General features: G+C 40.8%; 1 protein-coding gene across 3 annotated transcripts; it reads right to left on the bottom strand.

Moving 5' to 3' along the window:
- Positions 1 to 138: 138 nt before the first annotated feature.
- Positions 139 to 6,390, bottom strand: LOC103828520 (uncharacterized protein At3g43530-like). 3 transcript variants are annotated; one of them, XM_033279900.1, is made up of 8 exons: positions 4,017 to 6,390; positions 3,862 to 3,942; positions 2,647 to 3,406; positions 2,393 to 2,554; positions 1,809 to 2,301; positions 1,558 to 1,721; positions 1,353 to 1,457; positions 139 to 1,248 (listed from the first exon to the last, which is right to left on the bottom strand). In XM_033279900.1, the coding sequence occupies exons 3-8, from the start codon at positions 2,722 to 2,724 to the stop codon at positions 1,183 to 1,185; spliced, it is 1,068 nt and encodes a 355-aa protein (XP_033135791.1). In that variant the 5' UTR covers positions 2,725 to 3,406; positions 3,862 to 3,942; positions 4,017 to 6,390; the 3' UTR covers positions 139 to 1,182. The 3 variants fall into 3 exon arrangements, with proteins under 3 accessions (XP_033135791.1, XP_033135793.1, XP_033135792.1); XM_033279902.1 differs by having other exon boundaries at positions 2,393 to 2,522; XM_033279901.1 differs by lacking the exon at positions 1,353 to 1,457.
- Between the last annotated feature and the right edge of the window lie 10,197 nt (positions 6,391 to 16,587).

The following is a 16,587-nucleotide window of genomic DNA, read 5'->3' as shown; positions in this document are numbered from 1 at the left end:
AAAACTTGATAAAATATAACACTCATATATCTGTGTTGTCTTACTGGTACAACTAGTAAAACTCAAATAGGTTCGACTGGTAAATCTAGTACAACTATGTCTAATTTACTAAAATATGATTCTTTGTGTTTTGACTGGTAAATATTCTTTTGGGTGTTCCCTATTAAAAAACCAATCAAATAGTCTAATTTTTAAGTGTTTGGAAAGGTTTCTTTGTGTTTTGTATTGTGTTTTTTTTTTTTAGATTTCTAACTCCATCACAAAAGTTTGTTTGATCTACCTTATACTTTTAAGGTTTGTTAACTTGTTTGTCCACTTATTTTTTTCAAAACATACATGACAATTATTTTCACAATAGTGATGATTTCATTGTATCCGGGCAAGCATATGTAAACATACAACAGTGGTACAACTAAGGTAAATGTATTTTTTATATGGTACAACTAATATTTTTTTCGATTTCACTGCCAAAGTATAACTATGTACAAACTGGTACAACTAATAAACTAGTACAACTATGTGAAACTACAACATTTTAAATGTGTATCACGTTTTAAATGTTCAACACATTTTAAATTTGCAACACGTTATTTTGAACTATGTAAAACTAATGTCATTACGTAGTTGTACTAGTTGTACCATTCTTAAATGTTATTGGATTGTCATACTTGTATTAGTGATTCCATAATACATGTTTTAGCATAATACAACGGTCCTAATACAATAGAAACAGGAACAGAAACATATATCATAAGTTTTAACACAACATCCACATAAGTCATAAGTTTTATAACACAAAAGAAACATAAGTCATAAGTTTTAGCATCAAAAGAAACATAAGTCATAAGTTTTAGTTGGAACATAAGTTTTAGTTCTTAAAAGCTATTCCAAATAGCTATTAGTTTTTCTGATACGGAGACCTGAGCGGACGAGAAGGTTTATGGGTCCTCTTTGGCCTGGTCTCCTCCTCATCACCAACTTTTTCCTTATCACTAGCTGCCTTTTCAGCAGCAGCTAACTCATCAGCAGCCTTCTCTGCAGCAGCCTTATCATCAACCTCTTTCTCGAGTTTCTCCGCAGCTTCTGCCATCACTTGAAGAGTAGATGGCGAGTCCTCCACATCTGTCTTGCCTTCCTCAGTTTCACCCTCCTTGTCAGCCTCTGTCTCGCCCTCCTTCTGACCTACTTCATCCTCATTGCCAGCGACCTCATAAGCCTCTTTCGCAGCCTCTTCCTCACCCTCAGCATCTACAACAAAACAAATTACAACAAAACCACCACACAGCAAAATTTATATCAGTGAAGCAAATCTAAACCGATAGCACATGAAAAAAAAAGCCAACAACAAATACCTTCAGGTGTTGTCTCAGTAGGAAGAGGAGTGTGTACAGCTGCAGTGATGGCATCTGACTCGCTATTCTTACCATCCTTATCAGCTTCTTCTTCACCCTCAGCATCTACAACAAAACAAATTACAACATCACCATCACACAACACAATTTATATCACTGAAGCAAATCTAAACTGATAGCACAAAAAAAAACCAGCAACAAAAACCTTCAGGTGTTGTCTCAGCCTCTTTCGGGCCATCCTTCTCAGCCTCTTCGCGCCATCTTTCTCAGCCTCTTTCGTGCCATTCTTCTCAGCCTCTTCTTCGACCTGTTTCTCACCATCCTTCTCGGCCACTGCCTCACCATCCTCATTGCCATTGCCCATATTATCTACAACATAATAAAAATGAATACCCCATCAAAACAATTCCAATGCAAATTTGACATCAAAACAAAACTAATTTTAAAATCAATTACCTCTTCCTTTGCCTCCTGAAGCCTCACATGTTTCATAATCACCAAATTGGAATGACCAATTTTCTCTTTGAATCTTGTCTTGTTCCAACTCCTTTACTCGTGCTGCCAAGAGACGAATTGTTTCGTCCCTCAATGCAAATCCGTCATCCATTGTCTTGTTCAATCTCAATTCCAACTCTTTTACACTCTCACGGCCTGCCTCGCCCCCTGCCTCGGGTTCCTCACACACCCTTTCTTCCTCCTGTCCTTCGAATATACCATGAGGCTCAGATTGTTGCTGTGTGGTAGGCCGGGTTCTCACATCCATCTCGAATAGATCCTCCCAAAATATTTTTCCTTCCGGTTCTATAAGGATCCGGTTCCAACCGTCAACGGCTATGTCTGCCTTATATGAATCATTTTGCAGCTCCACGTCTTCCACACTCCCTTCATCCATGATTTCATACAAGAGGTCTAGTTCATCTCCCTGTGGTTTCAGCGTACTTGAAATCACCTGAAATATGACCAACAACATATCACACTTAAAATTAACTATGAACTTGAAAATAAAGATAGAACAATACTTAAAAATTTAAATATTTTACCTTTGTGTTTCCAAGCGCCTTATAAATCTCTTCTAATGTAAATCCTGTTGTCCCAGTCCTCTTGTACTTCCATTTGCACATTCTTGGGCAATCTGGGAGACAGTTTGGATCAGGATCTCTGAAACTTTCCCTAAGGACAGGGATACATTCAAAAGCCAATATCTGCACATCATTTCACACAATCATATTAGTTATATAATAATTAATTACTTATATAATAACTAATATGCTTATGGAAAACATAATTCATATACCTCCAAAGGGATGACAAACCCAGGAAATGTCCACTGCATATTATTCTCTGGGAGCCCTTTAGCGAAATGATCCCTCATTCATGCAATCATCAAATGTGTAACGGCCCTATGGAAACTTGTTGCAAAAATCCAGATCATCTACTGCCTGGAGAATGAAAGGCTCAATGAAGTATGCATTTCTTTTCCTTCCTCTTATTACTCTGGTCAAAAAATAAAGAACCGCCATCTTCAGACGCTCATCACTACTATCATCAGCTTCCATCTTCTCAAGCTTCTCTAAGACATCCGCTTCTGTCACTCTCAGACCCTGTTTCTTCCTATTCTTCTCCTTAGTCTTCTTCTGCAAGTGCTTAAAATGCTTTGTTGCAAACTTCATCTTCCCTTTTCTCGGATAGTTTTCAGGGTATGATCCGCAGTATAAACCAGAGAGGAGGGCATGTTCCCTGATAGAGTATCTAATTGGAACACCGTTTACCCCAAACCAAGCTTGTCCCTCCTTTCCTGTATGCATACAACGAAGTAGCAACATCCACAATCCCTGAACCTTTCTTTTCTCGCAACAATCCATGTGGAATAAATGCTTGAACTGAGGGTGATTCTCAAACCAACTCTTCTCTGACTCCTTAAAGTCTTTAATCGTCTCCAGAAAATCGTGTTGGTGGCACCTTGAGGAGAGCTTGCAAGCCGTCCAATAAGCACTCGGCTTGAAGAAAAAACCAACAGGTCTCATTGGTTCTACGGCCATATTCTCCTCCCCAGCCTGAAGACACAAATAAGAACACTAAATACACTGAATAAATATCCGAGTTACACAACACAAAATCACTTAGTTTTACCAGTTAAATTAGTTGTACTAAAAATAATATTACTAGTTGTACTAGTAAACCTAGTTATACGACATTTGTTAAACCAGTTATACATCAATAAAACCATATACTTAAACAATACTCAGTTTAATTAGTTAACCTAGTTATATTGTTAATAGTTGTATCACTTACCAGTTGCATCATTTTTCACTCTTTTAGTTATACTAATTATACGATACTTAGTTGTATAAGTTAAACTAGTTATACTTTTCATAGTTGTACCAGTTATAAATTCCACTGAATATGTTTTACAACATATTATTACCAGTTGAACTAGTTTCATTCTTTTATTTGTTAGTTCAATTCTATGATAAATATTTCTAAAACCATTTCAAGTTGACTTGTTTACCGTTCTTGGCGTGTCATTGTCAATGGTAGCAGATCCAATGGCAGCCTCAGGTGGGTTTGAATCACTGTTGTTAGATCCAATCTGCTCACGGTTCCTATTTGTTAGTTCAATATTATCATAAAAATTCTAAAACTATTTTAAATTGATTTATTTACCGTTCTTTGCGCTTCATTGTTAATGGCAGCCTCTGGTGAGTGTGACTCTCTGTTGGGATCCTCTCTGTTGTTAGAAGTTATTGGAGTTTGCAGTGGATTCTCCGCCTCACTGGGTGTTTGAGTAGGTGTTTTTGTGGCTCAATCGGAAATGATGGGCTTGGCGTACCCTCTCTATCATCCTGAGAAAGCAATTCCGCTGATGGTGCCGGGGAATGATCGGGATCGGAATGTTGTTCTGGTGAAGATGCGGTCCGACGCCGCTTGGTTGGATTGGATGAAGACTCCGACGAAGACGAGTCTTGCTTCCTCTTCTTTTCTGCGGTTTCAGTCTTCTTCTTTGCTGCATCTCTTTTTTTTTTCACGGCTTCTCTCCTCCTCTTCACCGCCGCAGCTTTCTTCTTCTCCGCCGCAGCTTTCTTCTTCTCCGCCGCAGACTCGTTCTTCTTCTTCTTCTCCGGCGCACCTTCCTTGTTTGTTTTTCCGGCGAAGCGAGTCTTAGGAGCCATAGTTTTTCAATGAGTGACACGAAATAGAGAAATAGATGAGATTCAAGGGACCAACTTCAAGATGATTGTTACAGAGTTTGATTAGTGAGGGGAGATTGAGGGAGATAGTGATTTGAGATTGTCGATTGTGTTTGTATTTGTGTTTCTTGGTTACGTCGAAGAAAAAAAAATTAGGGATTTAGGGGAAAACAGATGGGTCGGGTCGGGTTATTAGTAATTGGGTGGGTAGAGTGGTTGGGTTTGTAAATATGTTGAAATTTTAGGTTTTCTGGTATTTTCAGCTGAATTTCGATTTATTATCTATACTATTAAAAGGGAAGGAGTTTTAAAAAATCTACCTATGAAAATTTGTTGGACCCTTTCATTAGACTTAACTATTTTTTTGGTCTCACCTTATTTTTCTCTAACTATATAATATTTTTAATGAAATCATTTATTACTTCTCATTGTTTAGGAAACTGAATATAAAATGATATTTATGAATATAAAAATAGACTCTATGAATTCGGTAATATTTTATCAAATTAAACTTTCCGTAAATTTTTTTTATCGTATTCTTTGAATATGAAAATTTCACAAACCAATTTTGCATTCTAATATAGTACTACATAATAATAGAAATGTTATTATTGAATTCTATGTTGTTGTATAAAACATAGGTTTCTAAGACAACCTTTATCATAACATATATATTTGTATAAGTTTGTAGACAAGTGTTTGAGCACGATTTATAACATCTGAAATATTCTTTTTTTACAAACTTACATGAATATATAGTCATTCTTTTTTACATATAGATTCAGTAGTATTCTAAAATAATGCATTATTGATAATTGCTAACCTATTTTACCAGCTACAAATTCATATCATGTAAACCCAATTATTATTAATGAAAATTGATGATGAAATTTAAATAATGTATATACAATGTATATATAATATTAGCTGAATTTTGTACAATTTATATATAATCTTACTAGAAGTGCAAAATATCCTATATTTATATCAAACCAAATATTTCATATAAAACAACTAATTAAATATAAATTTTAAACACTTAAGTTAATAAAAAATCATAAATTTAAAAATATATTAGAAGTTTCATTCATCTCTTAAAATATTATTGAAGATTATTTATTTTTTCTACCAGGTCAACGAAATGTCGGTCACACTTGATTGCGAATTTTTTCGAAGTTTACATGCTTTAAATTTACGAGTTTTCATTAATTCAAACCAGTTTATGTACAAGTCATCATGTTTACCGGTTTGACCACATATCCAAATTCGATATAAAAGTATTGTTCTCATCTAATTTAAAATAATAGACATTGAGTCTGATCAAACCTTATAATGTTTAAAAAAAAATCAAACGATTAAAAATATAATAACATTAACTAACTAAATAAAAATAATAATTTTATTTTTTGATATAATACAATTTTGTCACATAATAATGGATAACAAGACTAAAATACTAATTCATATCATATATTTTATCAGAAAAATAGTCCGCGCTTTTAAGCGCGGGTCAATATCTAGTTAATTCATTAAAGAATTAGAAATAGAAGTGTCTTATTCCAGATTTTGTGTGCCCATTTGGTCCATCTCAGCATTTGATTCTTGACTGATTTCGTATCGAAATAATGTGTGGAAATCCTTAACTGTTAGATTTAATTTGAATGGTTTTGAATATTATTTTATTACACAAGTAGCCGTTACGAGTAATAAATAGATGATATAGAGCATTCTTCAACGGCCTCCTCTTTTCTTTTTTATGTTTTCAAAAATCAAAACTCGTCCACATCGCCAAGAGTAGTAGATTGTAATCTCTTCATCTCCTTTCGTCCTAGAATCTCTCAAAGAAGAGAAACCACCGATGGAGAAGCAACAAGTGCGGGAGAAGAGGATCCCCGTGTTCACTGTACTGAAGAAGGGCGCGATTCTCAAGAACATCTTCGTCGTAAACAGTCGCGATCTCTCTTCTCATGGCAAGGATGACGCCGAGGCGGAGGAGATTCTGCTCGTCGGCCGCCATCCAGACTGCGATATTCTGCTCACGCACCCTAGTATTAGCAGATACCACTTGCAAATTCGCTCCCTTCCCTCTCGCCAGAAACTCTTCCTCACCGATCTATCTTCTGGTACTCCCCTCTTCCAGAAATTTTTGGCATCAGATATTATTAGATTGTTTCTCATCGGTTTTTTTCCCTTGGATATAGTGCATGGGACATGGGTTGCGGATCAGAAAGTTGAGCCAGATGCTTGTGTTGAGGTAAAGGAAGGTGATGTCATTAGGATCGGTGGTTCAACAAGGATCTACAGTCTGCACTGGATTCCCCTGAGTCGTGCCTATGATATCGATGTATCACCGCTCCATGCATCTACACAAAATCTAGAGGTTGCGCATCAGCATCAGGTTCGACCTTCTTGCTTTTAAGCACTTGCTACGTATTTGCTAAGTTCCTCACAATCTTTCTTGTTCCTTGACTTTCCTCCCCCAAAAGTTTTATTTGCCTTGTCGCAGTCACAAGCGTCAGCCGAAGATGGAGATGGACATCTGGATGTCACGTCTGAAGGAAGTGGATCATCTGTCCCTAGTGAGGATGAGGATACTTATTCTACGACAACTGCAATTTTGGTGCCACTTTTCTCTTCAACTGTTTTAACCTTGCCTAGAGATTCTGTCAATACACAAATGCTTCAACGCAACGATGACGATTTTCAGACTTCTTCAAAGTGGGACTTGGATCTTGTAGAAGCCGCAGCCGAAAGACCAAGTAGAAGCTGCGGTTTAAGTAAGCAGCAGAGTGGTAGCTACGTGGAGGAGGTCTTAGGTTGTTATGAACTTGAACTTGCTGATGAACGGAATGTAAGAGGAGATGAAGAAGGTCTGCTTCTGAATGTGATGTCGGAGGTGATAGAGTCATCAGTCCCTGTGGAGGAGGAGGAGGAGGATCCATATCTATCGGCAAAGGAGACTTCATCGCTTCCAGTCCCAAGAGATTATTACATTGGGACAGAAAATCTACAGATCACAGATGAAGTCCAGGCAGAAAGTACAAGTAGCGGCTCCCTAAGTTTGGCACAGATTGATGATGGTTGCTTTGAAGCCGCAGGTTGTCAGGCATTCGAACTCGCTGCAGAGGCTGAGACTATGCGCCCTTTTCAAGAAGTCAATGGAGAAACTGCTGAACACCAAGCCAAGGCAGAAATTCAGAGTCACGTTTACAATGGAGAACTTGAGGTCTCAGGGCAAGATATTGCAGTGTCTCCCAGATCCTCTCCTCAAGGTAAGCAACTGATAGAAATGTTAACTGAAGATGCCCAAGGCCTCTTAGGTTCTCAATACGGGAATGAAGTTTCCATAGAGACTGATACTGAGAACCTACATGAAATAGGCAATGATGGGCGCAGCACGTGGCATTCGGAGGACCTTGAACAGAGTGGATTACGAAGTTTCTTGTTAACACCAACTCAGAAACCTAGAACAGAATTGTTAAATGCTCCTGAGAGCACTGAAGAATCATTTATCCTAAGCAAAATAAAGGGAGAAGGAAATACTGGTAAGGAGGTTCCAATTCCTTGGACTTTATCTACAGAAACGTTTGAGGACAAACTGCTTTCTGATTATACTGGAGATCAAGAGAACCAGACACAGCGAACACTCGCTGTTAGAGATGATGTACTGTCTGAGCTGGATATCTCAAGAAGTTCCTCGAGAAGATTGAGCACTGATGTTGGGAGTTTTCAAGGCTCCTAAGACAAATGTTGTAGTATAAAAGATTGTCGAACCAGTTCTGAGAGATATCAAAGCACCGAGAATGCAAGTAATCACTTAATCTAAGTGCAACCAATGATTTAAATGGGTTTTTAAACTATGACTAATTAAAAGAAATAACTAAATGAAACTTTCTTAACTATTGGAAAAGAGAACTCATGGATATAGGGATTAGACCTCGGGTGATCAAGTTTCGAACTAAAGATGGCAAACGATCAATCAATCTATTAACCTTAAGCTAGGACACAACTCTAAACAAACTCTATGTCTAGATGAATGTTCATTTACTAACAAAATTCAATCATCAAATGTCTTTGGTTGAATAAAATGAAAGCAATCATAACTAGCAAGTCCAATGGCTATCTTAGCATCTCTAACAACAAATGTCTTTGGCAAAGTATGCTAAAAGCTTAGAAGAGTTGTCTCGGGCATTTCCTCGAACACCTTTCGGGTGGGAAATGCCTAAGGATCAACTACTGAGTGGCCAACTCAGAAGATGCATTATATTCACTCTACTAAGCAAGGGAATATGAATGATCTACACTAAAACATCCTAGTTCTAACCTAATCACCCTTAATCTCCTAACCCATGAATTCAAAAGGTGATTACTCACTACTCTTCATGATTCCTCTTAAACCCATGGTGGATTTCAGATTAATCATGTAGAGAAACACAGAAAATAGATAAGAACACAGAATTTCAATAATAAACTGATCAATTGATTCAAAGAGATGACTTTCCAAAGGTTTTTGGTGGTTTTTTCTAAGAACAAAGATGATCCTCCTGTTGGTGGCTTACAGGGTATTAAAACATAGGTTTAGAAAATAAAAACGTGCATAAAGAAATGACCAAAAGGCCCTTGAGAAATCATAAGTTCGAGTAAAATTGAGACGCGCAGCGACCTCGGCCCGTCGCTCCGACAAGTCGCTCCAGGCTTCGGGAGCGACCTCGCTGGGTCGCTGCGAGAGGTCGCTCCGAGAGCGATTTCGTGTCTCCGAGAACCAAAAAGGCGAGCGACTTCTCCCTGTCGCTCTGGTAAGGTCGCTCTGGAGGGGTAGCCACAGCGACTTCACAGCGTCGCTCCGGTTAGGTCGCTCCAGTGTGTTGTTCGTCCGATGATCACCTTAAACACTTCATTTTGAGCTCCAAATGCCTCCAAGAACTCCATGTGGTACTCCAATACCTGATAGGGACTCATGTATGCAAAATGCAACCTAAACATGGCTAAATCCTAATCTATATGATCAAAATGCACATGGGTGAATGGATAAAATGATAGAAATATGCAAGATATCAACTCCCCCAAACTTGTTCTTTACTTGTCCTCAAGTGAACTTTCTAGAACTCATAGGGAGAGAGGTTGAAGGCGGGAGCTCATAGCCAAAAGAAACACCACTAGCGAACAAAATTAGCACACTCTCTTATTACACTCTAGCTTCTCTAGGCCTACCTCAACTCCTTTTGCCCCTACACTCATCGTCAAGCATCCACACATTCAAATCAACCAACCCTCACATTCATTAAGCACAAAACATCAGGTGAATTCTTGCAAATGGTCCGTTGGTCCAAGTCATTTGGTTGGGTAAGGGAAGGCCTTTATTCAAGTGATTCAAGAGGTTCAAAACGTATGATTTTTAAGGTGGTTTACTCTCAAAACAAGTAGCCTTGACATTGCACATAATATATCTAAGAAAGGGATCAACTCATGCATACAATGCTCAATCTCCATTGTTCTACCCTTTTCCCAAACATACAATTACACAATCATTCCCAAGTGTCAAACCCAACTCACATCTCTCACCAAAAGATCCTAAGAACTTTAACTCTTTCTTTTTGAAATCTACAAGGGATTTTTCTACAACCTCAAAACATTTCATAGCTCCTAACAACTTTGCTAGCCCCCTTTTCTTTCTTTTCTTTTTTTTTTTTTTTTTTTTATATATTTTTTTTTTTAGGTTGGGGGCCAAAACTTTTCAAAACTAGAGCTAGAGGTTCTCTACTTATCCCAGAAAATCAATTCACTTAAGCACAAAGAGTCTACCCTTTTTATTTTTCATTTCTCCCAAATCATGATCACAACACTCACCCTCCCACCTATAGCTAGACAATAGAGTGTCCAATCTAGCAAAAATGAAGATCAAGCATTGTCGTTCCCGATACTCTCAACATTATACGCATGTAAGACTTTCCGAAGGAGGCCTCACTCATCAAACAATGAAAGCTTAAAAGGAAGGAAAGGTTTTTGGGAGTGGTCTACCACTAGAGTTTGTCAAAAAGATTGGCATAAAAGATGTGACAACTCAAGTGTGTATAGCCATGACTCAGTACACAAGGGACCCTAAGCAAGAAGCATTAAGTTCATTCAGTTCAAATAAGGTTGTAGTTGGCTTCAAAGACTGAGTTTCAGCAATCAACAAGTTTCAAGAAGAGTTTTCAAGGCTCGAAACATACAAGTCTTTTCGAGAGGTGCATGGCTACTCAATGGTGCAACGTAGTGTTCTTTACAAGGCATTTAAAATCATTGCTCCCAATGCAAGTGAATGCAACCTATATGCTCTAGACTCTCCTAATGGTGCAAATGATGCAAACTAAATGAAAAATCTTTTTTTTTTTTTATGCATGACTCAAATGAAACAAAATCAAAGCAAACATGATCAAATGCTTGGTACCTCCCCCAAACTTGAGTTTCACAGTCTCTGTGTTGTCAAAGAAAGAAGGAGATACCGAGAAGAAAACTAATATGCAAAAATGAAATGGTATATACAAGGGAGAGAGAGAAATACCTCCTATGGATAGTAGGTGGGGGCAGATGCCCCAGCATCGTCGTCGTCAGGAGGGAAGGTGGTGTAGTAACCACCGGATGCTGTACCGGGGCCGCCATGCCATGGCTGGCTCTCAACCTCGTCAATCTCGTCCTCACTGTCTGAAGAAGCGAGGGATGGGGATTTGTTGCCGGAAGTGGAAGGTTGAGTGGGTGGGTTCTTCAGCGTAAGTGGTGTTTGAGGTGTTCGCGAAAGCGAAATCGGCTGAGCTACATCCAGCTATGCCTCCCCTAGTTAAAACATCAGCTACTTTCTTCATGAATTTTGCTGAAGTCTTTGCCTGCTTCTTCACAGTCTTGCTGAGTGCCTTGCACTTATGCTTCAGCTTTTCTATCGTTCTGTCCTGAGCTTTGTTCCACCTCTGGAGACGACCAATGTGGTCATGAGCATCACGGAGAGCTCCAGGGGGAAGGACTCCGTCATGGGGCTTGAAGTAGTAGCGCGGAGGTCCATAGATATGCTCAGATGTGTCTGCAGCAGGCGAGTCAGGTTGTGTAGGGACACTTCTTCTCCTTGATGGAGCTGCTTGAATTGGATCGAGAGGCCCGTGTTCTCCAAGAAAGTACTCCTGGGGAATGTTGAAGCTGATAGCGCCAGGGATATCTAAACTCGTCAGGTTGCGGTTTGGAAGAACCACCTCGACTGGCTTGCCATGCAAGTAGTAGTGGTAGACGTAGTCTTTCCCATACATCCCACTAAAATAGGTGGCAATCCTCAAGTAGGTGCCATCAATGAACCTAGGCTCCGCTGCGTCCTTTCCCAAGGGAACATTGCAAAATTGGAGCAGTGGTGTGATCATTCCGCCTATTCCCATCTTTGGGCGCGAATCAGTGGTGTACCACGCCCAGTCTCTGTAGTGCTGGAGACGGCCCACAAAGAAACTGACCATCCCAAAGGTAGCATAGATATCAGTGCTGGGAAGGGGTAACACTCCAGGTTGAGTGTAGGGACGGATAGCCGGACAGAGTAGTCGCATGTCTTCCTCAGTAACCGTACCAGCTTGCTTCCGTGGGTAGAAAGCATGGACTAGCAATCTGTGGAGGTAGCGTACAGACGGGTGTCGGATGTGTGAGTTCTTGTCAGCCCCGGTAGAGTGTCTGTTTCCAGTGATCAACTTCCAAAGCTCTGTGGGGAGGTTTTCACACTTGGGGAGGGAATGGTCTTCTAGGTCCTGGAAGCCCATGACCCTCCCAATGTCCTTGAAGTTCATGTTGTACTCTCTTCCATTAACCTTGAACCTGATTTTCCCCCATCCTTGCCTCACATGCGCCGTGTCGTGGTAAGTGACAACAAGAGAGGATAGGAACTGACAAGTGACATCCTTGTAGAAAGGATAAGCCATGGTGAGGAGTTTTGGCATCTTCAAATGTCCCAGCATCGCCTCAATATCAGATTCTAGGCCCAACTCTGTCAGCAAATCGAGGTCGGCGAACCTGGTTGGAGCCCAAGTGACCCCATTTTTCAAGTGATCATACAGCTCCTCCGCAGATGGAGTTTTTGCCCTGTCTCGATCAACAGCAACCCCTTTTCCTTTGGACATCTTGGCTTTCTTCGTAGGTGCCTGCTCATCAGCACTCTCAGTTTCACTATCCTCATGAGTGGGAACTGCTACACTTTTCCCTGCCCTCTTCTCTTGTTCTTGCGATTTCCTTGCAGCCAAAGTCTGCTGTCGAACGGTTCTCTGCGTCCCTGACCCAGTTGGCTCGCAGGTTAAAGCTTTTCCTCTTAGTGCAGACTCTTTTCTTTCAGCTTCTTGCCTCTCAGCTTCCAACTTTCCCTTTGTCTTCTTAACCATTTTCGCCTGAAAAATCAAAAACTTGAAAAGGGATAAGTAGATGGAAGTGAAGAAAAACAAGATTTTGCAAGTGAAAATTTGCAAAAGTGAACTTAACAAATGAATTATCAATTTAAGCTCAAGTTCAACGCAATGCAACAATTTTCACTCTTGTAACACCTTAAAGCATCTAGTTCACGCAAAAACACACCCAACTAAGGTCAAATTCGAAATTTCCCAAATCCATGAACCCTAATTTGGCCAAAGTGCAAATTAAACTCAATTTCACCCTTAATTCAACAACCCAACTTGATAGATAAGCTTTCCCTAGTCTATTTCACCACAATCTAGCAAGAAAGTGACCAAATTTCGACTTTCAAATTCTAGGGTTCATGGACCTACGAATTTGAATTTAAAAACTCAATACCTTGCTCTGGATGAAAGGAAATGGTGAATGGGTGGTGAGGAATAGACTACAGGGGCGAAAGCTTGGATTTAGAAACAAGAACTAGTTGATTTGGGTGAGAATTGAGAAAGTTTTGGGAATTTTGGTGTGGGTGAGTTTGGAGAGAGTTTGTGAGTTTGTGAGAGGAGGGGAGAGTGAGAGAGATGGAGTCGCGGGGGTTGGGGTAGGTTTAGGGTCGTCCGGTTCGGTTTAGGGTGGTTAGGGTCGGTTTACTTGAATTAAACCGGGGTTTAGAGTTAGCAAACTTACCTGAACCGGTGCGGGAGCGACGTGAGGGTGTCGCTGGGAGAGGTCGCTCCCGGGTCGTTTCCTCGCGTCGTGATTCGACGAAAACGCGAGCGACCTTGGAGTGTCGCTCCAGAAACCTCGCTCTGAGCTGGAGCGACTTCAAGGTGTCGCTCTAGGACGTCGCTCCGTGTCAGTTTTTGAGCTCCGTTTCGTCGAAAACGCGAGCGACTCCGAGGTGTCGCTCCCATAACGTCGCTCCCAGCTGGAGCGACCTTTCGACCTCGCTCCGAGACCTCGCTCTGAGGCGATTTTTCATGATCTGACGACGAAAACGCGAGCGACCTTGGAGTGTCGCTCTCGAAACCTCGCTCCCAGCTGGAGCGACCTCTGAGGTGTCGCTGTGAGACCTCGCTCCCACGCAGGACTCCTTCTCAAAACTGAACCGATCAAGTACCTGCATACAACTTCTCTCTCTTTTTTTTTTTTTATGCAAGAAGATGAAAAAATGAAAATACCAATGCAATATATACAAGGATACGCATGGGACTTCCTCCCAAGTGAGCTTGTTTTAAGTCTCGAGCTTGACTTTGCCTATTTTTGGATTAGGCCGGGGTAGGATCAGACAGTGGAGTTGAAACTCCATCTTCCTCTGGTGCATTAGCCATGTAGAGCTTAACCCTTTGTCCATTCACTGTGAAGTCTCTTCCATCAGTGCTCCACAAAACTATTGCTCCATATGGCCTAACCTCTTTGACTTTGAAAGGACCGGACCACCTTGACTTAAGCTTTCCTGGAAACAACTTCAGCCTAGAGTTGTAGAGAAGAACTTGATCTCCTTCTTTAAACTCTCTCTTCAGGATATTCTTGTCATGGAAAGCTTTAGTCTTTTCCTTGTAGATTCTTGAGTTCTCAAAAGCATCCATTCTTATCTCATCAAGCTCATGTAGCTGAAAAAGCCTTTTCTCCTTGGCACTCTTGATGTCAAAGTTGAGCAACTTTATTGCCCATAGTGCCTTGTACTCAAGCTCTACTGGCAGATGGCAAGCTTTTCCATACACTAGGTTGAAAGGTGTGGTGCCCAGTGGTGTCTTGTACGCTGTCCTATAAGCCCAAAGTGCATCATCAAGCTTATTGGACCAATCCTTCCTTGTAATCCCCACAATCTTCTCCAGAATAGATTTGATCTCCCTGTTAGAAATCTCAACTTGGCCACTTGTTTGGGGATGATAAGGAGTTGCCACCTTGTGCTTCACACCGTTCTTCTTGAGAAGTCCCTCAAGCAGTTTGTTAATGAAGTGGGAACCTCCATCACTGATTACAACTCTTGGAACTCCAAACCTTGGAAAGATGATGCTCTTGAACATCTTGGTTACAACTCTAGCATCATTGGTGGGGCTTGCAATGGCTTCCACCCATTTGGAGACATAATCAACAGCCACAAGAATGTATTTGTTGCCAAAAGATGATGGAAATGGTCTCATGAAGTCAATACCCCACACATCAAACACTTCAACTTCAAGGATTGGATTTTGAGGCATCTCATTCCTCTTGGTGATGTTTCCTCTTCTTTGGCAAGAATCACACTTCGAAACAAAGTCTTGTGTATCCTTGAACATATGTGGCCACCAGAATCCAGCTTGTAATACTTTTGCAACTGTCTTGAAGTGGCAAAGTGACCTCCATAGGATGATCCATGACACTGTGCAAGGATCCCATCAATCTCCTCATTTGCAACCACTCTCCTATAAAGCTGATCCTTGCAGAGAATGTAGAGGTAGGGCTCATCCCAGTAGTATCTTTTCACATCCTTGTAGAACTTCTTCTTGGCATAGCCCACAAGATTCAGAGGTTCTCTTCCTGTGGCTAGGTAGTTCACCAAATCAGCATACCAAGGTTCTTTCTCCTCTGTTGCTTTGACTTCTTCCAGCTTCCTACCAGTCTCACAAACTGCTATCACTGCTTCGATAGCCATGATCTGCTCCTCAGGAAGTCCTTCGTCAATAGGGATACCAGACTCTACCCTCAACCTGGACAAATGATCAGCAACTCCATTCTCAACTCCAGGTTTGTCCTTGATCTCCATATCAAACTCTTGGAGCAAAAGGATCCACCTCAAAAGCCTGGGTTTTGCATCCTTCTTGGCCAAAAGGTGTCTCAAAGCAGCATGATCTGTGTAGACAACGACCTTAGATCCAACCAAGTAGCTCCTGAACTTCTCAAAGGCAAAAAAAATTGCCAGCATCTCCTTCTCTGTTGTGGCATACCTCATCTGAGCATCATTGAGGGTTTGGCTGGCATAGTAGATCACATGGGTTTTGCCATCTTTCTTCTGCCCCAAAACAGCTCCCACAGCATAGTCACTGGCGTCACACATGATCTCAAAAGGGAGATCCCAATCAGGTGGCTGGACAATTGGGGCACTAACGAGTTCACCTTTCAGCTTCTTGAAAGCTTGCAGACATTCCACGTCAAAATTGAAGGTAGCTTCCTTGCACAGCAGCCTGGTCAAAGGTCTAGTGATCATGGAGAAATCCTTGATGAACCTCCTGTAGAATCCAGCATGACCCAGAAAACTCCGGATGTCTTTCACTGTCTTTGGTGGAGGCAGACCAACCATAACATCGATTTTGGCTTTATCCACCTCAATCCCTTTCTCTGAAATCTTGTGTCCCAGCACAATCCCTTCCTTGACCATGAAGTGACACTTCTCCCAATTCAGCACAAGGTTGGTGTCTTCACATCTCTGTAGGACCCTGCACAAATTTGACAAACAAGCAGAAAACGAAGATCCGTAGACAGAGAAATCGTCCATAAATACCTCCACAACATCCTCAATCAGATCAGAGAAAATTGACATCATGCACCTTTGAAAGGTGGCTGGAGCATTACATAGACCAAATGGCATCCTTCGATATGCAAAGGTACCATATGGACATGTGAATGTCGTTTTCTCTTGATCATTGGGATGTATGGGGATTTGGAAAAATCCTGAGTAC

The sequence above is a fragment of the Brassica rapa genome, chromosome A09 (genome assembly GCF_000309985.2).
Source record: "Brassica rapa cultivar Chiifu-401-42 chromosome A09, CAAS_Brap_v3.01, whole genome shotgun sequence".
NCBI lineage: Eukaryota > Viridiplantae > Streptophyta > Magnoliopsida > Brassicales > Brassicaceae > Brassica > Brassica rapa.
Note: the sequence above shows the minus strand (reverse complement) of the source record. Positions and strands in the feature narration are given on the sequence as shown.